The following is a 25,608-nucleotide window of genomic DNA, read 5'->3' as shown; positions in this document are numbered from 1 at the left end:
CCTGGTTCGAACAACGATTTCTAACGTGGCATTGTTGCTGACATGGCACTATTATTGGCTACGAATTTTTTGCCTACGTGGACAGCTTAGAATTTGAGGGTTAAGCCCTTTTAGACCATTTTTGAGTCAGATAGAGTTCACAACTATCAATTAAAATGAGTAATGAATACATACCAAGATATATACTCAATGGTTGGAGGCACATAGTTGTCAATAAAAACTCTAAATAAGGACATAAACAGAGGGCAACGTTGCATGCGTATTTTGAAATTTGGTTAACACATGGGTATTACCAACGATAGTTAAGTACTGGCATGCAGAAGTGAAATCTAAGGTTTCTTCACTAACTAATAATTGAGAAATCGTGGGGATGACAATGAGTTACAGAGTGAGTAAAAAGGTATTGTGTACCTCCTATACGTTTTGTGTTGACTGTTGTGACTAACAGATCGGTTGGAGTTTGTAGGTTATCAGTGAATTTGCGATAAAACTCATTGGCAGCATGATCCCGCAGGTAAAGATTCAGCACAGAGCCACTGCAAAAGTTCATCGAAAGTTTGTTAAAACTTAGAAGAGAATAAATATGAAAGTCAATTGTTAATTGAGTTTGCAAGTAGAATAGTTTCAATCAGCAAACTGAATCTTAGGGAGGACAATAGTCGTCATGGAAATGCGAGTTTATACTTGTTCATCAATAAGAAAAAGCTCCAGCCAAGCTAGCAACAACGTCACTGAAGAAAAGAGTCATGGTGGCATCACTGGTTGATTTCGTCCTCTAGTTTCCATTAGTAGCTCTGATCGATTGATTTCCATGACTGGTGAAGAGGGATATGAAGAATAGATGAGGGATTTATATAGTTTGGAGGTGGTGGGATAGAAATCGATTCATGGCGTTAGGATTTATGTAGTTAATAATTGAGCTTTATGAGGTTTAATATGTTGAATGTATACGTTGAAGAGGTGAAGGGGAATATGTACAGATGGAAGTGGTGATAGGATGAGAAGACGACCGTGGAGGATTGTCGTTTTACAGGTATTAGGTTCCAGAAAGAGAATGGACCAATGTTAGGCTTAGAGGAAAGACATGTTACCAAATAATTTCAAAGGCCACAAAGAGCTTGGTTCGGACAACGATTTTTAACATGGCATTGTTGCTGACATGGCACTATTATTGGCTACGAACTTTTTGCCTACGTGGACAGCTTAGAATTTGAGGGTTAAGCCCTTTTAGTATTGTAAGATTTTTTAAAATTGCGCCATTTTATAATTGTTAAAAGGGAATGCGGTCTGGGTTTCGCCATAAAGTTTGTCTGAACTTGTTCACATAACTATTTACTGTAAAGTTTATGGACCCACCATGTAAAAAACAATTTGTAGTGTAAACAAGTTTACAAAATATCCTCTTTGATGAATGAGACTACGTTTAAACTAAAGGGAAATAGCCAAAAATACCATTTTCAAAATACCATTTTTCATGTTTACACTAACCACTTTTACCCTCATTTTTAATGAAGGGTAAAAGACATTTATAACCTTTTGATTACCTTTGACAAGAAAAAGCATATGGTTAACTAATCTAAACTTAATACATCAACTCTAAACCCTAAATCATCAACTCTAAACCCTAAACCATGAAACATCAACTCTAAACCCTAAATCATCAACTCTAAACCCTAAACGTAAACCCTAATCCCTAAACCTTATATTTTTCTGAAATTCGAACCCTAAACCCTAAAACCCTAGAGTTGATGTTTTAGGGTTTAGATTTGAAGGTTTAGGGTTTTAGGGTTTAGGGTTCGAATTTCAGAAAAATATAAGGTTTAGGGTTTAGGGTTTAGAGTTGATGATTTAGGGTTTAGAGTTGATGTATTAAGTTTATATTTATGGTTTAGGGTTTAGGGTTTACGTTTAGGGTTTAGAGTTGATGATTTAGGGTTTAGAGTTGATGTATTAAGTTTATATTTATGGTTTAGGGTTTAGGGTTTACGTTTAGGGTTTAGAGTTGATGATTTAGGGTTTAGAGTTGATGTTTCATGGTTTAGGGTTTAGTGTTGATGTTTAGGGTTTAGTGTTGAAGTTTAGGGTTTAGGGTTTAAAGTTGATGTTTTAGGGTTTCGTGTTGAAGGTTTAGGGTTTAGGGTTTAGAGTTGATGTTTCGGGGTTTAGGGTTTAGTGTTGATGATTTAGGGTTTAAAGTTGATGTTTTAAGTTTAGATTTAGGGTTTAGGGTTTACGTTTAGGATTTAGAGTTGATGTTTTAGGGTTTAGACGAAATTGTATAATTCACAAAAAAATTAAAAAAAAAAATATTTTTTATTTTTTTAGGTTTTTATTTATTTAAATATTTATTTCTTATATATATAAAGAACATGAGCATAAGAGTTTTTTGTCACTTAATGAAGAAGGTATTTTTGAAAATATCCTTTTAGTGGTGGTAAACATGAAAAGTGGTAGCATGAAAGTGGTAAACATGTAATTTCCCCTAAACTAAAAGTGTTTTTATTTACACAATAAGAATAAAAAATTCCATAAAAATTTGTTCTAGTAAAAATAAGAAATATATGAAATTTAAATGTTAATGTAATTTTATGTGTATTATAATATAATAGTGTAATATATAATATATGCCCAAATTAGTCTAATAAAATACCTAGGGATAATTTAAATTTGAGTGGCATAAATAGTAAATAACAAATAGAAATAAAGTAAGTTTTATACGAGGGTTATATTTTAATAAGAAAAAATTTCTACTCTACATAAAAATATGTTAATTTTTAATTTTTAGTTCTTACAAGATGGTTTAGTTACATTTAAACACTATAGATGTATTGATCTTTGGAAAATATAGAGAAATGATGCAGTATTGAAATATATGGCTAGTGGTGATAAATGCAAAAATTAGACCGGTGAAACCACAATTTCCTGCTAAAAAACCTTATCATGAGGAGAAAATAGAAAATTAATTTTGTTTTGAATTGAATGTAATTTTATTCAACTATGTCTAGTGGTGATAAATTCAAACCATGTAAACTTTTAAATGTTTATTCAACTATTCATAGTTATAAGTCATAACAATATAAAATGTTTTGAATTGAATGTAATTTCATTTAGAAAAAATTACCAAAACGGAACAGAAAAACGACTACATTATCTATTTGTCATAAAAAAAAAATGGTCCGTTTTGGACTCAGATACTCTTTACCAACTTAAAAAAGAAGAATTTGCTCTGGTTTTCTCTCGACAGAGAAAAAAAAAGATGTGATTTAGGGTTCGTGGGACAATTGATTTGGGGATAAAACGATTTTTTACCCTTTTTCTCTTTTTTTTTTACTTTTTTAACTAATTGAATTAACAAAAAAATTTTAGGCTTAGATTAGAGGTTTAATTGAATTAACTAATTAAATTGTGTTTTTATGAATAGATATTTTTATTTAAATTTATCATCTATGTATTAATATTTTCAATACAACAAACACCAAATTTTGGCCTAATGAAAAATAAACATATTTACTACCCAATAAATCAAGAATAAAATTGGAACATAAATATAAGATATAAACAAATTAATATTAAAATATTTTACAATAATTTCATGATTTTAAATACAGGAAAATAGCTAGTATATAATACATTAGATATCTATAATTATATAAACTAGAGGGAAATTACCACAAATACCACATTCATAGTATTACTTTTCATGTTTACACTAATCACTTTTACCCTCACTTTTAATGAAAGGTAAAAGATACTTAGAACAAGCGCAGTGATAGTCTCTACCACTATTTCTCAGCAACCAAAAAATATAAAAGAATCAAAAAGAGGAAAAAGAAAATAAAAAAGAAGAGAGAGGAGAAGAAAGGTACTTTGAAGAAGAGACGTTTTTCTGGTCTTGAGAAATTAGCTCTCCACGTGGTTATTTTTAAGTGTATAAAGCTTTTCAACATGATATAATTAATTGTAAAAGAAAATTATGTAAAAGTATTAATATAATAAGGTGCAAAACTAGAATTGAGAGACCCAACCAATGCTGATGCACTTATACCCCTATGGTTAACTAATCTAGAATTAGGGTTTAAAGTTGAAGAGTGGGATAGGGTTTTTGGAATGTGAAATTTATGATTCTAATAAATATATAAATAAATACTTAAAAAATATAAAAAATTTAAAAATAGTTTCAAACATAATTTTCGATTTTCAAAAAACAATTTTAAAAAAAAATAAAAAACAATTTCGAAAAAAAATTCAAATTTTTTAAAAAACTTTTTTATAAAAAAAGTTTGAATTTAAAAAAGTATAATTCGAAAACATAATTTTTTTTTAATTTTTTATTTATTTAAATAATAATTTATTATACATATAGATAACAAGAGTATAAGAGTCTTTTGCCACTTAATAAAAAAAATATTTTTAAAAATGTCTATTTAGTGGTGGTAAAGATGAAAAGTGGTACCACGAAAGTGGTAAACATAAAATATTCCCTAAATTAGATTGGATATTTGATTTTTCAAATTATTTTTGGTATGTTTTATGTTTTCTGTGAACATTGCGTAATAGTATGATACTACTAGGAAATATACAAAGAACAAAACATAAAAAAGATTAACTAAAGTCAATGTTCCAAGCTGCACAAAAGTAAATATAGTATAATGTAAAAGGTTAAGTAAAGTTAATGTTCCAAAAGAAACATGTAAATTCATGTGTTTGTTTACTGCTTTTTTTGTGCCAATGTAGTCAACAAATTCGTTCATCCTCTTAAAGTAATAACAATCTTCACATGCGCTGTCCATGTCATGATTGTTGCAATCAGTTAGGGGTTCCATTGTGGCTGTATTTGTTAAATATTTTGTCTTCAAAATGACTCTGATTTCTTTTAGTGAATTTTTAATCATGGTCAAACATTGCGCAGTTCTGACTTGATTAGTTTTCCAGGATAACTTATCGAAGTACTTTTTTCTCTCACCGAAATCGCCTCTGCACAACATTAATATACCATAAATATATGTACCGTTGTCAAAGTTTCCATCTGCAGATTGACGAAGATGGTTGAGTCCTTCGATAGATTTGCGGTGCTGTAAGTATTGAAGTAACCCCTAGATGTAGTGATCCCTTGGATGGCCGGTAGCCAAAAATTCATTCTTTAAAATTTTGTAACTATTTAGCATAGTGAGTGGCTCTTCTACAAAATATTGGAGGTCGAGGTTCCTGAAATAGATGGTTGGGTCTGTGTGTGAGGAGTTTCCTTCACAGCTACCAATACTTTCGTCTGAGTTATAATTGTTTTCTGAATTCGCTGATCCCATTTTGTTTTCTTTTTTTTTCCTTTACTGGTTTTCGAATATGGTGGATGAATTGTATTATTATGTTTGTTACGGGTTGGAGGCTAATATACTGTGTGCATAGTTGATTTATTAATTTTGTGGAAGCAGTTTTGTCTAATTGATGTTACATTTGACTTTTTATTTAATTTTTATGATACAATTTTAATGAGCTATTAGATTACTAAAAATGATTGTTTTCAATAAGTTATGGTGAATTGTTCAGTAACGACTAAATAATTTTGTTGGGTTGTTTTTGTTTGTTTGGATGTGAAATTTTCGTTCTCATATAATTGTAGTGTTAGATTTTAACAATAAATAGAAGAAGGCTTATTTGTTTTGCATTTTTGTATTCTTAAATGAATTTACAATTCATTTTATGGTATTAGTAAATTAAAGATGCTTATAAATTTGAAAATGAAAATTTCTTGAAAGAAAATGATATTATTTTTGTGATCATTATACTTGTTATATTTTATATGTGATTTTGCCTTCATTTGGTTGTAATATATTTATTGATAAGAAAAGACTTAAACAAATGTATTATCTAAAAAATAAAAGGCTCGAAAACAGAGGTATAGAATAATCATAACTTTTCGTTTTAATAAAAGACGAGTGCTTCTACAATGTCTGGGCCAACTTTATCTATTGTAATAAAAGCCCATATCACTTTTTTTAAATTAGGCTAGCATCGGGTACTAAAGGGAACGTTTAGGCCATCTCTATAGTTTTAAAAAAGTCCAAATCATGTTAGAGAAATAAGAGAAGTGTTAGAGAAATAAGAGAAGTGTCAGCCGAAAATCGCAAGGATGCTTGGTGTGGCGACACGTGTCGTGAAATGTCCACCCCTCTTTGATGATGTGGCTTCATAAGGAGAGACTAAAGTCTCCTTTATTGTATACGATTTACTCTCTTTTGAAATTTTACAGATATCGAAATCTTATAAATTCAGTTGAAATGAAAAAGAATTTATTTGTAAGATAATTTTTAAGAAAGAAAAATATTTTTGTAGAAAGAAGGTAGAAAGAGACAAGAAGAGAGAGGGTGTGATTTTAGTTAGTTGATGAATTATAGTTTTTTTTTGTTGGTTATCTCACCTAATTTTCCAATGAATAATTGATCCAATATAATCTAAGATAATATGCCGAAGATAAATATTTTTAAAGCCAATAAAATAATCAGAGCCACTAGTTTTATGCACTGGACATAACGAAAAAAGGAAACACAAAATCAATTCAAATCTATTATTGTTAAAAAACGGAAAAGAAACGTTGGGAGACAATTCCAAAAGACACACTCCGATTTAATTGGTGCCTACCTCTAATATTTCCTTGTCATTTTCTTTAGTCACGGTTTTAATTTACTCGTCGGTCTCTTTCTTTCTTTCTGAACAGCATCTTCCCTTTCTTCTTTACTCGTGTAATAAATAAATACAGAAGGCTCACGTTTTGCCAAGTGAGCAAACAGTACTTTGCCTTCACGGATTTCAAACGATAAATTTGCAGTAATCTTTAGTGGAATGTATTTTCTGACATATTTCCTCAAAACCCGCTAAGAAAACTTCTCATCTTTCCCATTGAATCTCCACAAATACAACCTTTCTTCTTCTTCTTCTTGAGCTCAGTTCCTACTTACAGAACAAGGAAGCTTTGTCTTTTTGCTCTTCTAGAAGGTAATAAAAGTGAATCTTGTTTCCTTTCTTCTTTTTTACTAAAGCTGATTTCTTCAGTGTTCTTTGTGACTGTGACAGATGGTTTCTTGTTTCTGCTTGGATGTTCACTCTTGAGTAGAGCATAAACAAAGAAAGTTTTAGATTTTTTTTTTTCGTTTTGACTTTTCTTACACCGACTCTCAAAGTTTGTCTGAATCTGTGTGTTTCTTTCTTTGTTGTTGTCTTTCAGGAAGATAAAGACAGCATTACTCATGGCTTCAATAAACGATATTGGAGTAGCAGCAGCAATCAACATAGTCACAGCAATTGCGTTCTTGCTAGCTTTTGCAATACTCAGGATTCAACCAGTAAACGACAGAGTCTATTTCCCTAAATGGTATCTCAAGGGCCTAAGAAGTAGCTCTATACAAACCGGTGGCTTTGGAAGCAAGTTTATCAACTTGGACTTTAGGTCATATGTTCGATTCCTCAACTGGATGCCTGAAGCACTTAAAATGCCAGAACCTGAGCTTGTCCATCACGCAGGACTAGATTCTGTTGTCTACTTGAGGATCTACTTACTTGGGTATTTATATATATAATCTCCAAAGCCCTTTTTTTTTATTTTATCCTAAGCTCTTTTTCTTGACGCCATGGTGTCTTAAAATTGCAGGCTAAAGATCTTTTTCCCCATAGCTTGTGTTGCTTTTACAGCAATGGTCCCTGTTAACTGGACAAATAAGGGACTGGATCGGTTAAAACACACTAATATAAGTTACAGTGATATCGATAAACTTTCTTTATCGAATATACCAAATGGATCAGGCAGGTAAGAAGAGATGCTTCTCCAAGTTTGGTGGCTTTTTTCTTTGTTACCAATAGTGTAATGATGAATAATGGTAATTTCATTTTGTCTTTACGTTCCAGTAGATTTTGGGTGCATTTGTGTATGGCTTATGCCATCACCTTCTGGACATGCTTTATGCTGAAAAGAGAGTACCAGAATATAGCTTTGATGAGGCTACAGTTTCTTGCTAATGACGAAAGAAGACCTAACCAGTTTACTGTAATGAATCGAATCACTCATTGAGTTTGTGCTTTCTGATAGAATCATCACTCCCTTCCAAAGCTGAATTTTTTTTGATTAATGTTAGGTTCTTGTGAGAAACATTCCTACAGACCCTCATGAATCAATCTGTGAACTTGTTGAACATTTCTTCAAGGTCAACCATCCTGATCACTACCTCACTTACCAGGTAAAGTCATCTTTGGATGTTCTGATATTATCTATCTATCTATCTCTGACTTGATTTCTGAGTTTGACGATTCTTGATCTGCTTTTAACTCAGGCAGTCCACGACTCAACAAAACTCTCAGAGTTGGTTCAGAAGAGGAAACAAATGCAGAATCTGCTCGATTACAATATCAACAAACACATGAGAACCCAATCTAAAAGGCCAATAATAAAGGTAAGTAAACTCACATTTGAAAAAATCTTCTTTGTTGTTTCTCTTTATGACTCTTTTCAATGTCTGAAAGCAGATGGGGTTTCTTGGCTGTTGCGGTGAACAAGTTGATGGAATCAAGTACTACACGTCCATGGTGGAGAGTCTAACGAGAGAAGTAGAGCGTTCATCTCTACTATGCTATTTCATTTGAAAACATTTAATCAAAACTCACTTTGGAATGTTTCAGATAAGTGAGGAGAAGCAGAGGTTAAGGACAGGGACAAAGTCTATAGTCCCTGCAGCTTTTGTATCTTTCAAGAGCCGTTGGGGAGCAGCGGTTTGTGCTCAAACTGAACAGTCAAGAGACCCAACAGAGTGGCTAACCGAATGGGCTGCAGAGCCACGTGACATCTACTATGACAATCTGGCATTGCCATACGTCGACCTTAAGATAAGAAGGATCATAGTGGCAATCGCATACTTCTTCCTCACCTTCTTCTTCATGATCCCGATAGCATTTGTACAGTCACTCGCCAACATCGAAGGCATAGAGAAGGCTTTTCCCTTCTTGAAGCCCCTTATAGAAGTGTATGTTTAATGTCTAACAAAACAGGACCTGTTTTGTTCACTTGATAAGAATTTCTTACCGTTTTTTTCCGTGTTTTTGGACAGGAAATTTTTCAAGTCCATCATCCAAGGCTTCCTTCCAGGGATTGCATTGAAGATATTCCTCATGTTCCTCCCAAGAATATTGATGCAAATGTCGAAATTCGAAGGTTTTGTCAGCACATCTTCATTAGAAAGAAGAGCAGCTAGTAGATTCTACATGTTTCAGTTCATCAATGTTTTCTTAGGAAGCATAGTCACCGGGACTGCGTTTCAACAGCTCAACCGCTTCCTCAACCAGTCTGCAAACGAGTATGCTCTTTAACAACTCTCCCATTTGACCAGAGGTAGTTAGCTCAACTGGATAGGTTCCTTGACCATTGTGTTAGAGGTCTCCGGTTCGAGTGATCGCTGGGACGAAAGTAATATTACATGTTATGGTTTCGGAATTAGAGGATTATGAGTTTCAGCCCGTACCTCCTAGTATTCACCGGGAAGTTGTCAATATTTATACTGATTTTTTTTTTTTTTGCAGTATTCCGAAGACAATAGGCGTCTCGATTCCAATGAAAGCGACCTTCTTCATAACATACATAATGGTGGATGGATGGGCAGGTGTTGCTGGAGAGATACTGAGGTTGAAGCCGCTAATAATCTATCATCTAAAGAACTCTTTCCTCGTGAGAACCGAGAATGATAGGGAAGAAGCAACTGATGCTGGAACCATAGGATTCAACACTGGTGAACCTCAAATACAACTCTACTTCCTTCTTGGTCTTGTTTACGCAGCAGTTAGCCCCATCCTTCTTCCTTTTATCATCCTCTTCTTCGCCCTGGCTTATGTAGTGTACCGTCATCAAGTGAGATATAACTGAATCCTTCTTTCCTCCAGAGTTGGAAGTAATAACGAAGAATTCATTTTGCAGGTTATAAATGTGTATAACCAAAATTATGAGAGCGCAGGGAAGTTCTGGCCTGACGTTCACAGGCGTGTCGTGACCGCACTGATAGTTTCTCAGCTGCTCTTGACGGGTCTTCTAAGTACCAAACAAGCTTCTAAGTCAACTCCTTTTCTTCTTGTGCTTCCGGTGTTGACCATTGGGTTCCACATGCACTGCAAATGCCGTTACCAACCTGCTTTTGTCAGATACTCTTTACAGGCTAGTAAAAAAAAAACACTAAACATACTGAGATATGTAGTAGCTTTAAGTGATATCTTTTTACATTTTGTTGTATCAGGAAGCCATGATCAAAGATACACTGGAACGCACACGTGAGCCAAACCTTAACCTCAAGGCTTTCTTTAGAAATGCGTATGCCCACCCGGAGTTTAGGGTGGGAGAAGACCTAGAGCTAGAGATGGCCGTGGAGAAGCCTGATAAGACACCGGAGCTAGTTGCCACTAAGCGTGGCTCATGGAGGAACACTCCTTTGCCTAGCAGCAAACATAGCTGCCCTTATTCACCTTGATGCTTTTGCTCTTTTCTACCGTTAATGGTAATTCTTTCATGTTCTATGTACATAGTAACACTTGTATTAAATGCAAGAAAAAGAAACACCATATGAAGAAACATTACGGGACACTGCTAACTATGATTACAATGATCTCACTCGAAAATGTTCTCCCCGTAAGTGTCTAGAAGTGGCTGAAGGGCTTTACGAGCATCAGGACGAGCAAGAACTCGATGCAGTCTGTGTTTAACCCCAATGTCTGGGGTGAATTTCCTATCGAGCATGCTCTCAAGAAGCGGGACAGCATCTTTAACCTTGTTCAGTTGAAGGAAGCCAGTTATAACGGTGTTGAACATAACAGAATCGGGTGAACAACCCTTTGATTCTAATTCATAGAACAATGCTCTGGCTTCTGATAGCATCTCATGTTTGCAGAGGGAATCGATAACTATATTGTACGTTACCACATCTGCCACCAATCCCATGTTCTGGATTTCATCAAAGAGTCTCTTTGCGTCATCCAGCTTCCCATTTTTTATGAGACCACTGATGAGAGCATTGAACTGAAATATGTCGGGAGATTGACCAGACTTGCGTATTGCATTGAAGATATCTTGAGCAGCATCTGAATCTCCAGCTCGGCAAGAAGCGTGTATCAGTGAAGTATACGTATAACTGTCTGGTTCCAGCCCCTCATGTTTCATGCGTCTTATAAGCTCAGTGGCTTCTTCTAGCTTTCCATGTTTGCAATAGCCACTGATCATTGTATTGTACGTAATTGGATCAGGCACCAAACCCTTGTCCGAGATTTCATCAAAGAGTCTCTTTGCATCATCCCATCTACCACTTTTTATCAGCCCATCGATGAGAGCGTTGAACTGAATTACGTTTAAAGCATGACCATCTGCATCAAAGATCTCCAAGGCAATGTCCCAGTTTCCGGCTTGGCTTGCACCACGTATTAGCGTCGTGTATATAGCACCGCTCGGTCTCATCCCATCACGTCTCATTCTTGTTATGAGCTCCATGGCTTTCATCATTTTACCATACTTGAAATAGCCCATGATCATACTGTTTTACGCTACAACATCTGGCAAGATTTGATCGAATAGTCTTTTTGCTTCATCTATTTTTTCTCTTTTAATCAGACCATCAATTAGAGCAGTGTAATGATGTAGGTTTAGAGAGCAATCAGACTTGCATATCACATCGATCACTTCTTTGGCAACTTCTGTGTCTCCAGCTTTGTTAACAAAGCGAATCAGTGACATACATGTATAGCTATCTGCCTTCAATCCTTTACAGTTCATTTCCCTTATAAGCTCGAAGGCTTCCTCAAGTTTCCCATACTTGCAATACCCACTGATCATTATGTTGTAAGTAACTACATTAAGCTCAATCTCCTCATGCCTCATCGTCTCGAACAGTTTAGTTGCGTCTATAAGCCTACACCCTGTGAATAAACCATCCAACAGCGAGTTATACGTCTGTAAGTTAGGCTCCGGACCTTTATCAATCATTGAGCCGTACACATCAATCGCTTCACTCAGCTTATTGTCTTTGCAGAGACGACTTATCAAAGTGTTGTAAGTGCAAACATCCGGTGGTATCCCTCTGCTCACCATTTCATTGATCATCTCTGCAACATGGTCCCACATTCTTTCTTGGCACAATCCATAGATGAGAGAGTTATAAACAACGAGATCGGGAGAGATCCCTTGAGCAATCATCTCATCGAAACATCCACGCGCCTCCTTCAACCTCCCCGAGCTACTCAAACCATGGATAATCATTCCAAAAGACAAAACGTTGGGGGAAACTCCATTCACCTTCATTTCTCCAAACACCGCCATTGCTTCATCGATCGACTTGTTCTTAACAAAGGAGCTGATTATAAACCCGTAAGTGACGGCGTTCCCCTCGCAGCCAGTAGCCATCATCCTTCTATGCAAATCCACAGCCATGCCCGTTTCGCCAGCCCCGCAAAGCTTGCCGATGATAGTCCCATAGAGAGTCGCATCACTCTTAACCCCTCTTTCGGACATTTCATCGAACACCTTAACTGCATCTATTACTCTCCCTTGAGAACACAAACCACACACCAAACTATCAACCGTCACCAAGTCATGCTCCAAGCCTCTCTTCATGACATCACTCAGAACGCAAAACCCGTACTCGATTTTCTCCAAATGGCGAAATGCGTTGATCAAAATGTTGGAAGTGTACAGACCAGGATCAACGCCGTGATGTTTCATCCTCTTATACATGGAGATCACTTCCGAAGCTCCTTTAAGCTTCCTAACAGGTGATTAAATGTGTCGACCAAAGGCATGGGTCTTGTCTCTACGAGTTTCTCGAAGTAAAGCAGAGCTTTTTCGAGCTTTAGGTGACCGGTCTTGCATTCTCGGCGCACTTCAACTTCAAGCTCGCTTTGGATCAGAACTGTGTTTCTATGTACGTACTTTTGGGTCCTCGATTTGAAAAGCGAGGAGAGTGAAGAGAGGGAGCGGTGAGAAGGTTTTGCTCCCACGTTCATCCCTAAGCGGAAGAGTGTTTTTCACCAGTTTGGTTACTAGTTCGAAGTAGACTTCTTGTGATTTTTGTGGTGCTCGGTTTGTGACTTTCTTTCCATCAGTTCAACGTAATCTGACCCATTGTCGTAACCTTGGACTTCGGGCGGAACATCAAAGCTTTTTCATCTATATGTACCGATTTTTACTTGCATCGGATTGGTTCTCATTCTAAAATTAATTAATTGACCGGTTTAACTTTAACCAGTTATATAGTTCTTTTCCGTGTAGCCCTCCTATTGCGCTTTTTGTCGTTTTGAAAAACTCCATAATTTATTTTTAAAGGTGTTCAAATAAAAAAAAAAACTCCATAATTTTTTTATTAGGACTTAATAACATTAGTGATTTCTTTAGGCTTAATTAATAAAATAAGATTTATCAAAATTTAAAGATTATTGTATGTGCAATTCTCTCATTTAGTTATTTTTAAGTTTTTATCATAAAAATAGTCCTCAAGAAAAAAAATAACAAAAATAGCCTTTTTTTTATTTTAGAATTTTTAATATTTAATTTTCTTTTAATTTGAAAATTTAAAGATTTTTTTTTTTTAATTTGAAAATCTTATTTTATTAATTAAGCCTAAAGAAATCACTAATGTTATTTTGGAATTTTTAATATTTAATTTTTTTTAATTTAAAATTATATCCCTAAAACACCATCCCTTAAATCTAACTCTAAACATATATTAATTAACCTTAGGATAACTCTTTAATAAAATTTATTTTAGTCATTTTTTTCTATTTTGCGAGAAAAATTAAAAGAAAATTATCCTAGAGAATTTCTATTATTTTGGTATTCACATTTGTTTAAATTTTCTTAGTTTTGATGAATTATAGGAGATGCAAAGGAACCCTATTTTAATTGCCAAACATTTGCGTCAGGTTGGGTCCTAGTATTTAGCCTACTAGCACTGTTAAAGTAAAAAAACTGTGCCCTCGATAAGCACCGAAAGTGAAAAACTGTGTAATGGACATTAACTTCATATATCCCCCTCTCTCTCTCGAAAAATTCTTTTTTCTCCCTTTATTGTATATCATTTAATATTTATTTTTTTTAAATAAAAAATGTGGGTCCAAAGTGCGTAAAGAGTTCAATACCTTTGACTGATTAGAATATTCACAAACCCAACCTCTAATTTACCTACCCACCCAAAACAAATCGGATTATCTCCTCCCCCAATCCCGTCTCTGTTCTCTCTCTCGTAAGGGCAGAGAAAATTTTTTTTACTGAGTGAACAGAAAAGGGAGAAACTTTTCACCGAATTCTTGGATTTTTACTCGGAGAAAGAAAGATAGAGATATGTCTTTGTGTTTTTAATTCACTCAGAAACAAACGCACTTTAATGCAAGTTTCCAGTAAAGCTTTTACAAAAAATCAATCTTCAATCTTCACATATCAGAAACCTCAGAAAAGAAAACACAATGAGATGTTTCAGATCAAATGCTCCAAGAACTAAACCACCACCACCACCTTCGTACGGACATCAAGGCGCCATTTATCACCAAACGGTAAGAGAAGAAGTGCTACTACAGATTCAGGGATGCAGGGCCCACCTCATCGACGGATCCGAAGCGGTGGAGCTCGCCGCCGGAGACTTCGAGCTTGTACAGGTCTCAGACAACGGGGTAGCTCTAGCTATGGTCGTGAGGATCGGAAACGACCTACAGTGGCCGATGATTAAAGACGAGCCAGTGGTGAAACTCGACGCTCGAGACTACCTCTTCACGCTTCCGGTGAAAGACGGAGACCCACTCAGCTACGGCGTCACGTTCTTCCCTCGAGACCCAGACGACGTTGTTTTTGTGAACAGCCTCGAGTTGCTAGACGATTTCTTGAGAGAGAACTCGTGTTTCTCTTCTTCTTCGTCTTCTTCTTCGGGCGTTAACAATGGAATCGATTGGAAAGAGTTTGCGCCTAGGATTGAAGATTATAACAATGTCGTGGCTAAAGCCATCGCTGGAGGGACAGGGCATATCATTAGAGGGATGTTCAAATGCAGTAATGCTTACACTAATCAGGTTTATCGAATCTCCCCTAATTTAATTCGTTAGATATTTCATAATTAGGGTTGTACATTTTAGGAAATGTCTTTTTGATATAACCGGCTTGGATTAAAATCATCCAGTTACTGAAAATTAGATAAAATGGATTTAATTAACTTCACATTTTCGGATATTAGTTTGGATTTCGGCCCTTAAATGTCATTTTGGTTTCTATTAGTTATAACCCGAACATGATTGGGTTCGGGTTTTTGTTGTCCGATTCTGATTCTGAATTATGGGTTTTGTTTTACGAGAAAACAGGTTAACAAAGGAGGTGAAACTATGGTTACGAAGGCTGAAAAGAAGAGTGGCGCATCGTCGAAAAGAAATGCGACCACAAACAAGAACCAAATCAACAAGAATCTTCAACGGTATTAATTATAATTTCTCATTAGAGTGTGTGATTCTTTTTTTTTTTTTTTTCTCTTTTTTTGAACCATATAATATACAGAGTGAGGAAACTTTCGAGAGCTACTGAGAAACTGAGCAAGACTATGTTGAATGGTGTGGGAGTGGTGAGTGGTTCGGTGATGGCTCCTATTGTGAAGTCAAAGCCAGGAAAAGCTTTTTTCTCAATGGTTCCAGGGGAAGTTCTCCTGGCTTCAGTTGATGCTCTTAGTAAGTCAAATTACTAGTTATTTGGTTTCACTCGGTTATCTTTATAATGATTTATTTACTAAAATGATCTAATTTGATTTCGATATTAGATAAAATACTAGATGCTGCTGAAGCTGCAGAGAGACAAACTTTTTCTGCTACATCCAGTGCTACAACTAGAATGGTTAGCGAGAGGTAAGTTTCACTTGCAATGTCAAATTTTAGATCACACTAATGATTACATGCTTAGTCTAATTGACCAGCCTAAGGTTTTGATTGCTTCAAAAGAAACTATCGAATTTGCGTTTATGCGCATGGGAAAGAAAGTTCACATGTTTTCAGTTTTCCATAAATTGTCTTGCTAAAGAACGAACCCTTCTATTATATTTTCCCATTGGCGTCCACGTTTAAGATTAAAAAACATAAAAATTGTTTTAGTTCAAGTTGTGTGTTTATTTAGTTCAGTTCGTCATTGTTTGTTTGTGTATGCATCTTCGTTGAAAGTTGAGTAGAAGATCTCAAATAATAACATGCATGGACCAGGTTGGGTGAGAGCGCTGGGGAAGCCACGAGAGATGTGCTAGACACGGTTGGCCACGCAGCCGGCACTGCTTGGAATGTGCTCAAAATCCGCAAAGCTTTATATCCTTCCTCTTCACTCACATCCAGCATCCTAAAAAACGCTTCACGAAAGTGATCTTTGTTAAGTGCTCTCTTTGCGGAGTTACATTTCATCTGCTTTTACGTTATTGATTTTGTAAGGCTGAAAACGCAAATGTGCAAATGTGTAATTCTTGAATTTTAAAATCCAAATCTGCAAATCTGCAAAGCTTTATATCCTTCCTCTTCGCCCACGTCCCAATTTAAAAAGAATTTTAGAAATGTGTCTACTTGAGCTTTTACATGAGATTCACCGGAAGAGCAGCATGTTTCTAAGAAGACCTTCATTTGTTCTTAACCTTGTGCTTGTTTATGTATTTGTATCTAACCTTATGTTTCTTCCACTCCATCAAGATCCCCATACATACTCTTGTCACAAGTGAGATAAGATTTACGTGAACCCCTAACTAATATTCTGATGTACTCCTCTCTCGCATCTTGTCAGCTATCAACATTACTAGACAACCAAGTTTGATCACTTTCCGTTTCTTTCCTTTTTTTTCTATTTCTTTCACTTTTAAGAGCTTCTCGTGAACTGTCTTATATCCCCATACCAGCTAACATCTGCTCATTCTTGATAGATAACCACTTCCATTTCAGCAGACCATGTAGCTGTGGCAATATAAGACACCTCAAGTATACTCTTTCACCTCCACATTTTTTATACACTCTAAAGTTCTTCCTAAATAGTTTATAGCCAAGCTTATAATTCCACACGCAAGCAGTTTTGTTACCTTGAGACATTTTATGATGTTCTTTTGCGTGTTGCCCTCCATAGGATACTCCATCTTCATCTTGTCTTTCTCTTTTGTAACCTTTTTTCTTTTTGCTAAAGTAATCATTAACTAAAATGAGCAGGTTGTCTTTTACAAGACTTTTACATACATCTTTCTTGGCAAAAATTAATAAAAAGTCAAGAAAGGAAGTAGTTTTTATTCGAAGATGGAACAAAGTTATCTTATCCAGGCCGACATGAGTTTTGTAAACGAGCGCTTGTTGCACCTTGCAGTGATGGTATTCCTCACCTCCCTATCCAAAGTTCTGAAAGTTTGTTCCAGAGAGATGAGTGTTGTTGTGGAGAGCATTGTTTCGCTGCCTCCAGACATGGTACATGAGAGTATGAGTGGCCAGTCTCCTTTTAATAGCATCCTTTTATCAAAATCATGGCTTGTGACTTGAGAATGACAATTTCCTCCACTGTATGATAGGATCAGGCTTGTGTATGCATCTTCGTGTAGTTTTATACCATCTGGGAATTGTCTCCGTGCACACTTTCCCTCCTGCGTGCTTGGATAGATCCTTAAAGTTCGTGGGAAATTGCCACAAATACCACGTTACTACGTTTACATTACTGAGCAAGGGTAAAAGACATTTACATCTCTAAGGTTACCTAATCTAGACTTAGGGTTTAGAGTCGAGGGCTGGGGTAGAATTTTTTGGAATGTGAAATTTAGGATTCTAATAAATATATAAATAAATACTTAAAAATATGTAAAAAATTAAAAAATAGTTTCAAACGTAATTTTCGATTTTCAAAAAGAAATTTTGAAAAAAGAATTTCGAAAAAAAAATTCAAAAAAAACGTTTATAAAAAAGTTCGAATTTGAAAAAGTATAATTCGAAAACATAAAAAAAAAATTATTTATTTATTTAAATAATAATTTCTTATATATATAGAGAACAAGAGTATAAGAATCTTTTGCCACTTAATGAAAAATGTATTTTTGAAAACGTTTATTTAGTGGTGGTAAAGATGAAAAGTAGTACTATGAAAGTGGTAAACATGAAATTTTTTCGTTTGTTAACTCTCATCTTCTTCCTCTTTCTGATCGTCTCTTGTTTTACCTTCCACTTTTCACCTAGTACATTGCCTTGTGATATACGTCAAAATAAAATAACATTACGTTTAACTTGGAGATTAACTCCATATACCCCATACCTCCCCCCCCCCCCCCCAAGATCCAACCGGAAAGATCCGACCCACACAAAACAAACCCTAAAACCAGACCCAGCTAAACCAAAACGATGTCGTTTTGAATAACTCAACTCCTTCTCTCCCCAAAATTTCCCTCATTTCGTCGTCTCTCCCCTCTTCACACTCTCTATTGCGAAATCTCCAATTGAAACCCTAGAGTATCCATCTTCGTTCCTCCTTGTTCGTTCTCCATCTAATTCGAAAATCCATTAAACGATCCCTATCATTTCTCGTGTCTCAACTATCTCTTTGTCTCTCTTGTCTGAAACCCTAAAGTCGAGACCGCTTCGTTTCTTCTTCCTTCTTTGTCGAAATCGAGGCTCCATCTTTGTTCCTTGTGATAACTGATTAGTTTCCCTTTATTTGGTTGTTATTTGGTCGAATTTGTATGTAGATTTGAAAACAAATTTGGGGAAAACTTTAAATGTGTCTTATGTTTAGATATTGGCTTTGAAATTGGATAAAAACTTGGTAATTCTCTTGTTTAGTATATTACATCGAATCTGGATGTAGACTGATGCGTTTTTTGTGTGTTTCCGATTTGAGTGATAAATTGTATTTAATTTTTGTTAATAAAATTGATTAAGGAAGATGAATCGTGTTGTTGATGAGACTTAGTTGATGTTGTGTTGTTGTTTTGCGGTTTTAATTTAGAGTGATTGAGTGTTGTAATGTCTTGTACAAGAAAATTATGAAGGGAAATCGAAAGGGAGTCGCCAATGAAAGGCATCGTCAATCTCTTAGAATTAGAAAACCGGACGCAATTGCAAAAAAGCCGGAACCGGTAGTTCACAAGAGCAGTAAGAAGAGTAAGAAGAGTAAGAAGAGTAGGCCAGTGAGAGAGCCAGTGAGAGCACCGAGTGTAGAATCGCTCCCAGCCTCAGATGAGTCCGAAAGGGAGGGGTCCGAAAGGAAGGTATATATTTTGTATTCATTGTTATTGTTAGTGAGTAATGTTGAGTAGTACTACTAGTACTTCTTGTATTACTAGCATTACTAACATATATATATGTATTTTGATTGCAGGAACCAATGCAACCCCTTGAGTTCTACTTCAAAAGCTGTGAGTTCCCGAAGACTTGCAAGATACAAACTAAGTGCTTTGTGACGAAGACAGTAAATGTCATCAAGGTTAATCATGAGGCTCAATGGTTCACAAGCCATCCTCAGTTTCGACATTTCTTCCACATGTCAGACGAAGATAACCTGAAGCTCCAAGGGATGTGAATGTTACTCTTGCGCACCATTTGTACTCCATAAGATGATGTTGCATGGTTTGCAGTTAATGGTGTACCCATCCACTATTCCATGAGGGAGCATGCCCTCATCTCTGGCTTAGACTGCGGTGATTATCCACCAAACTACGAGGAGTTGGGGATTTATAAGTTTGTGGATTATTACTTCCATGACAGAAAGAAGATCACCATCAGTGATGTGAAGCAGAAGATGTTGTCTATGCCGCCGTGTCCAGATAGATTGAAGATGACTGTCTTGTTTTTTCTTGGTCGGGTTATCAGAGGAAAGCCAAAGAATTCTAGACATTAAGACCTCTTCATATTAAGGATGGTGGACAATTTAGAAGCTTGCAGACCATTTCCTTGGGGTCGTCTAACATTTGAGGATGCAATAAAGGAGATTAAGCACGTGATGAACCATCTGAAGGGTGAAGTGAAAGAGGCATGCGCCTTTCCTGGTTTCATTATCCCGTTAGAGGTAAAGCATATAGTTTAGTAAATTTTTAGTTGTTATATAATTGAAATCTGACACTGTGAAACTGGATGTACTAGGTTCTGGCTTTTGAATGTATTCCAGATCTGGGGAAAACGTTTAGAATCTATTCAGACGACACTAGTGAAGACTGTCCGAGGATGTGCGAGAGTCGGTTTACAAAGTCCAGTCTTAAGGGCTATCCTTTGGAAGACATATATGTTGCGCTTGGAGAAACAAAGGTACATGTATATAGTTATAGACATATATGTTGCGCTAGTAGAACAAAAAATTTAACTGATCTAACTTATTGTTTTATATTCAGGTTATTAACAGTGTATTGGTTCCAACTATTGGCGAGCAAATTATGCTGGCTCATATCATTGATGAGGAACGAGAGTATGACCGTCAGGGCAGCCCAAGTGATACTTGGAACTACTGGTTAAATGTGAAGCAGAGGAATATTTGGTGGAAAGAGCTATATGAGTTAGATCAAGCTGCACGAGTGTTGCCAAAAAAGAAAGACAAAGAAAAGGTGACGTTTGCAGAAAGATCATCCTCTAATTTTGTTTTAGATTCGAGGTTGCAAGGTCTGGAAGAGAAGATTTTGGAGTTCATAGGAGAAGGATTTGTTGGACTTAACTTAACGGTGGAGCCAAAGCTGGAGTCTCTAGGCTCAAGGATGAGTGATATTGAAAAGAACCAGCGGCTTTTGAGAAGAAGGGCTAAGAAAATAGAAGAAAGGATAATTTCTATTGAGAGTAAGGTGGAGCAGAGTCATGGTGAAGACATGGATTTCGACAGTTGGATCATATGGACTACGATACACATGAAGGGAAGGACAAAGCTAATGCTGAGCAAGAGTCTGGGAAAGAGAAGGATAACATCGAGAATACTGAGCAAGAGGCTGGGAAAAAAATGAAAACAATGATGAAGAAGAAGGTGAAGAGAAAGAGGCTGATAACAATGCTCAGCAAGAGGATGAGAAAGAGAAAGAAAATAGTGAGGCTGATGAGAAAGACAAGGAAGACAATGAGAGTGAGAGTGAGACTGATGAGTTGAAGCAATTGACGGAAAGAAGTAGAGCACAAGCTGATAAACTGTGGAAGGAACTTGAAGCTGATGAAGAAGAGGTTGAAGGGAAACATGATGAAGAACAAAGTGAAGAGAAAGAGGCTGAAACCAATGAGGAAGAGGAGGAGAACAGTGAGGATGATGAGAAAGTTGAAGAAAAAGATGTGAAATCTGAGGCAGAAGGGGAAGATGATCAAGAAGAGGTTGGAGGAAAAGAGGATCAAGAAAAAGAAGTTGAAGGGAAAGAGTCTAAAATCAGGAAGCAAGAAAAGGAGAAAAGTGAGACTGATGAAGCAGAGATAGAAAAAGTGGTGGAATCTGAGGCTGAAGAGAAAGATGATCACGAAGATGTTGAAGGGAAAAGGGATCAAGAAGTTGAAGGAAAAGAGGATCAAGCTGAAATTAATGAACCTCAGATTGAGGCAGAAATCAATGAGTCTGGGGTTAAGGCAGAGATTAATGAGCCTCGGGTTGAGACAAATAAAACTGATGAAACTCCAACACCACCACGTGGGAATCAGACAGAGGGAACTCTCACACCACCACGTGGTAGGACTAAGACAATGGCTGCGATGAGACTAGTTACAAAGGCTATGGAGGAAAAACCTGGAAAAGGTGAGAAAGTTGTGGAAGAAGAGAAAAAAAGGGAAGAGGCTGTGGAAACAGAGGAAAAAAGCATGGAGAAAGTTGTGGAAGAAGAGAAAAAAGAGGAAGAGGATGTGAAAGTTGTTGAACAACAGACTGGGAAAGTTGTCGAGGAACAGGCTGGGGAAGTTGTTGAGGAATATATTGAGGAAGAAAAGCAAAGGTGGATCATGGTCGTTTACAAGGAAGTACCGAGTCCTTGGATCATGCATAGGTGCAAAGAGAAAACAATGATGTATGGCAAACCGAGAGGCAGGCCAAGGAATAATGTCGTTGTTGCTGCACATAAGAAGAGTGGCAGACCAAAGAGGAAATCACAGTGGGTGCAGACTCCTTTCACGGAGGGGAATAAGCATAAAACAAAGCCTTAGGCTTATTTATTTAGGATTTTATGTATTTGGGATGTTAAGTATTTTGGATGTTTTAAACTTGGTAGTAGAATGTTTTTAAATGTTTAAATCTTGATGTGTTGCAACAGGTTTGGAAAACTAAATTTACAGGTGTTACTATGCCCAAAAATGAGTGAGATGGATAACTAGATTTACTGGGTTTTTTTTGACATCGAAAGGCTATTCTATTACACAAACTTGAGGTGGTCTAGGTAACCAGATCGGAATAGAACAACCAATGAAATAAAGTACTCTATGGAAAGACCTCGAAGTCCTAGCTAAGAAATCTGAAATTTGATTCTGCGCTCGTGGAATATGAGTAATCTTGAAATCCAGCAAGCATATCTTCAAAGTCTTTATCCTCTCCAATTCTGTCGCAAAGCTCGGCCAAGCATGAGGCTCGTTGAACATTGCAATCAAATCCTTGCAGTCCGTTTCAAAGCTTTGACAAGTCGAATGCTGGAGCATACTCTCCATCGCCCATCTCAGTGCTTCCATCTCTGAATGTAAGGCAGACTCTCTTCGAATATGATTTCGTGTCCCCATAAGTTGAACCTTCCCCAAGCTATCTAGCCAGAACCATCCATATCCACTAAACTGTGCAGTAGATGTCCATGACCCATCTATCATGCAGATATTCCCCAAGCTTAAGACTTGAGGTTCCTCGATATTAAGGTCTTGTGGAGTTGTTGGTATTATCTCATTTGCGTTAAACCAGACTTGACACTCACTCTCCGCATAGCGAACTAGCTCCAAAGGATCCATGTCTATTCCCATAAAGAGTTTATCATTCCTGGCTTTCCAAATGTACCAAATCATCCAGGGATATGGGTCCCTGTCTAATTCTGGTTCAACAATACTGTTTTTTCTTCAGAAGAGATAATCCATATTGGCATGATTTACTGGGTTTATTACGTCCAAAAATCACTAAAAAAGAATTAAAAATGTATTTTACATGTAAAACGTGCAGCCGTCATAAATATATTTAATATTATTTTTACACTTAGTAATACCTATGGTAATCTTCAAGGTAGTAGTAATGCTACCATACACAGAGTAATACTTTGGTAATTTTTACGTTTTTCTAGTAAATCCATCTCAAAAATGAAGGTTTGGTAGTAGAACCAATGATTTTACTCTATTATTATCGTCAAAGAAGACCTTTACATAAACAATTTACCAGAAATGTGTATTTTGTAAAATTCTCCTTATTATATTTTTAACCATTCACATAATAACAATGAAAGTTAAGGAAGTTTTTTGTTAAACTATTGAAAATAATTAACAAAAATAGTCTAATCTTTATATTTATTATATACGTAACCTACGAATTGAAAATAATCATATAAAGATAGTCTAAATTACACATAACCTAGTGATATATATTGGTTTCGAATTGCACATAATAATACCAGTAAAACCTAGTTTCCAAATTACACATAATAATACTAGAAATCCCTAGTAGTCCAAATTTCACGTAATAAGCCAAGTAAACTCCAGAGTACAATACGCTCAACCAAACCAGAGTAAGTGATCTCCTCCATTGATTTCCTCAATACAATCGTGTGAATTTCATCTTTTCCTTCACCATCTTCCGAGATCCATTTTATTTCAGCCCCATCTTTCATATAATATCCACCATAATCAAAACAAATGATTGTGCAACGCGGATTTTGCATTTTCCTGAAATAAAATAGAATATCATTAGAATTATCATTATTAAGATGCTTAGAATTAATTCTCACGCCGTACAATCTTCTCTTACTAATATTAATTTAATTCAGTACTATAAATAGTAATACTAGAAATACTAGTAAGAATTCTAAATATAGTGATCCTAGTAGTTCCAGTAAAACTATTTTGCCTTAGTAAAACTAGTTATACCAGTAATACACAGAATTTATCCTTGTACTAACTAATCCGCTTTTAAGACGATATTGTTAGAATTTTACATTACCCATGATGTATAATTCATCTTAAATAAAATTACACACAAAATGTCATCAAAACACCCATAAATATACCCAAAATCTATAAACACAGTTTTCAAAATCTTTTTTAATCACACACTTGTTTTTAATAACATTTCAGCAAAAAATTCATCAAAAAAGACGTAAAATATACCCGAAAGCCCTAAACACAGTTTTTGAAATCGTTCTAAATCTCTCAAATTTTCATCAAATCGTATATTTTAAACACTGCCCAAGATATACACGACATTTTAATGTTATTTTACAAAAAAATCATTTCAAACGAACAAGAATTACATGTTTAAAGAATTTCAAAATCGCCAATGGAGGTTGAAGAGGAGGAGAGAGTACGAGGAAGAAGAAGGACATGTGGGCCAACTGAGCTCTCATTTGTTTATGTTGTCTTGTGGATCATGTAGGTAGTTGAATTGTGGTTGGTTTATTTAATTGAAGAAATAAATGGAGAAAGACTACTTTGAGGAGTGCAAGGATAAAATGGTAGGGAGAATAGAGAGAGGGCAGTGAGAATTCATTTAGGAGGGTATGGAGTATATGGAATTAATCTTCGTTTGTCACACATTCTCAAACTAAAATAACATTATGTTTTACACACATCTAATCTATTAAAATAGAGTTCTATTTGTATCTACTATAAAAATGTTGTTAGACCAATTCACTAGAAACTTAATATATATTACTTAATATTTCAGAAAATGGAAAGATAGTATTCTCCTACATCGTAGATTTTGTGACCAAGATCTTAACAATAGTTTGGTAAATATTATATATTTAAATAGTAAATACATTTATTTGACAAATATATATTTGGTTTACATGACCGTGGGTATATCTATATATTATATATGTATTGTAAACATATTTACATAAGTTTTTTCATCTAAATATATACACAATATTTTGGAATACTGTATTTTATATCACATAGAAAATGTTGTTATAAAAATATAAAAATAGTAGAAAATAGTGATGAAGGTCACTGATGAAGGTTTAAAATATAAATTATGAAAACTATACAGTGATGAATGTTTAAAGTATTGTAACAAAAATAAATTTCACCTATTTGTATATAACATTATTTTTAATAATAAAATCAGTTACATTACTATTTATTTAATTTTTGTAGTAAAAATGACAACAATATCCGGGCATCCGCACGGATTAGAATCTAGTTCTCTTTGTCTCAGACTCTTTACTATCTTACAAGTTACCTTCTTTTCAAACCGAGTCTGAAACACCAGGGAGTTTTCAATAACATAAATACTTCTTATAAGACATTATTTTAAGTACTTTTATATTTAAGGAAATACTCTAGGATAGCACTAAAAAAGTTTTTGTCACAAATATAGACTCTAAGGATCAAAATTACCAAAATGTTTCATTAAAGAGGTAAATATACATTTATACCCCTAGGGTTAACTAATCCAAACCTAAGAGCAGGATTATCGGGATGGGAAAGGGGTTTTTAGTGGGGTTTTAAGGTGGG

At 35.5% G+C, this 25,608-nt stretch overlaps 4 protein-coding genes across 8 annotated transcripts; 2 read left to right on the top strand and 2 right to left on the bottom strand.

The window, feature by feature from the left end:
* Nucleotides 1-6,728: 6,728 nt before the first annotated feature.
* Nucleotides 6,729-11,349, top strand: LOC106326079 (CSC1-like protein At4g15430). Of its 5 annotated transcripts, XM_013764200.1 has the most exons (13): nt 6,729-6,990; nt 7,069-7,124; nt 7,224-7,555; nt 7,643-7,798; nt 7,897-8,035; nt 8,124-8,225; nt 8,319-8,438; nt 8,512-8,592; nt 8,665-9,005; nt 9,090-9,335; nt 9,559-9,883; nt 9,950-10,183; nt 10,263-10,493. In XM_013764200.1, the coding sequence occupies exons 3-13, from the start codon at nt 7,242-7,244 to the stop codon at nt 10,491-10,493; spliced, it is 2,289 nt and encodes a 762-aa protein (XP_013619654.1). In that variant the 5' UTR covers nt 6,729-6,990; nt 7,069-7,124; nt 7,224-7,241. The 5 variants fall into 5 exon arrangements, with proteins under 5 accessions (XP_013619654.1, XP_013619728.1, XP_013619782.1 ...); XM_013764274.1 differs by lacking the exon at nt 7,069-7,124 and having other exon boundaries at nt 7,220-7,555; XM_013764328.1 differs by lacking the exons at nt 6,729-6,990; nt 7,069-7,124 and adding an exon at nt 10,657-10,732 and having other exon boundaries at nt 7,242-7,555; nt 10,263-10,520.
* On the bottom strand, nt 10,631-11,539 carry LOC106333292 (pentatricopeptide repeat-containing protein At1g63400-like). Its single transcript, XM_013771756.1, has one exon. It carries the CDS (start codon nt 11,537-11,539, stop codon nt 10,631-10,633), a length of 909 nt encoding a protein of 302 aa, XP_013627210.1.
* Nucleotides 11,540-11,551: 12 nt separating this feature from the next.
* LOC106333280 (pentatricopeptide repeat-containing protein At1g62670, mitochondrial-like) lies at nt 11,552-12,730 on the bottom strand. Its single transcript, XM_013771751.1, has one exon. The coding sequence runs from the start codon at nt 12,728-12,730 to the stop codon at nt 11,552-11,554; it is 1,179 nt and encodes a 392-aa protein (XP_013627205.1).
* Nucleotides 12,731-14,368: 1,638 nt separating this feature from the next.
* LOC106344741 lies at nt 14,369-16,513 on the top strand. The gene is made up of 5 exons (XM_013784058.1): nt 14,369-15,063; nt 15,349-15,458; nt 15,539-15,705; nt 15,795-15,879; nt 16,228-16,513. The coding sequence occupies exons 1-5, from the start codon at nt 14,467-14,469 to the stop codon at nt 16,379-16,381; spliced, it is 1,113 nt and encodes a 370-aa protein (XP_013639512.1). The 5' UTR covers nt 14,369-14,466; the 3' UTR covers nt 16,382-16,513.
* The last annotated feature ends 9,095 nt before the right edge of the window (nt 16,514-25,608 follow it).

The sequence above is a fragment of the Brassica oleracea genome, chromosome C1 (assembly GCF_000695525.1).
Source record: "Brassica oleracea var. oleracea cultivar TO1000 chromosome C1, BOL, whole genome shotgun sequence".
Lineage (NCBI taxonomy): Eukaryota > Viridiplantae > Streptophyta > Magnoliopsida > Brassicales > Brassicaceae > Brassica > Brassica oleracea.
This window is presented reverse-complemented; position numbering and strand designations above follow the sequence as displayed.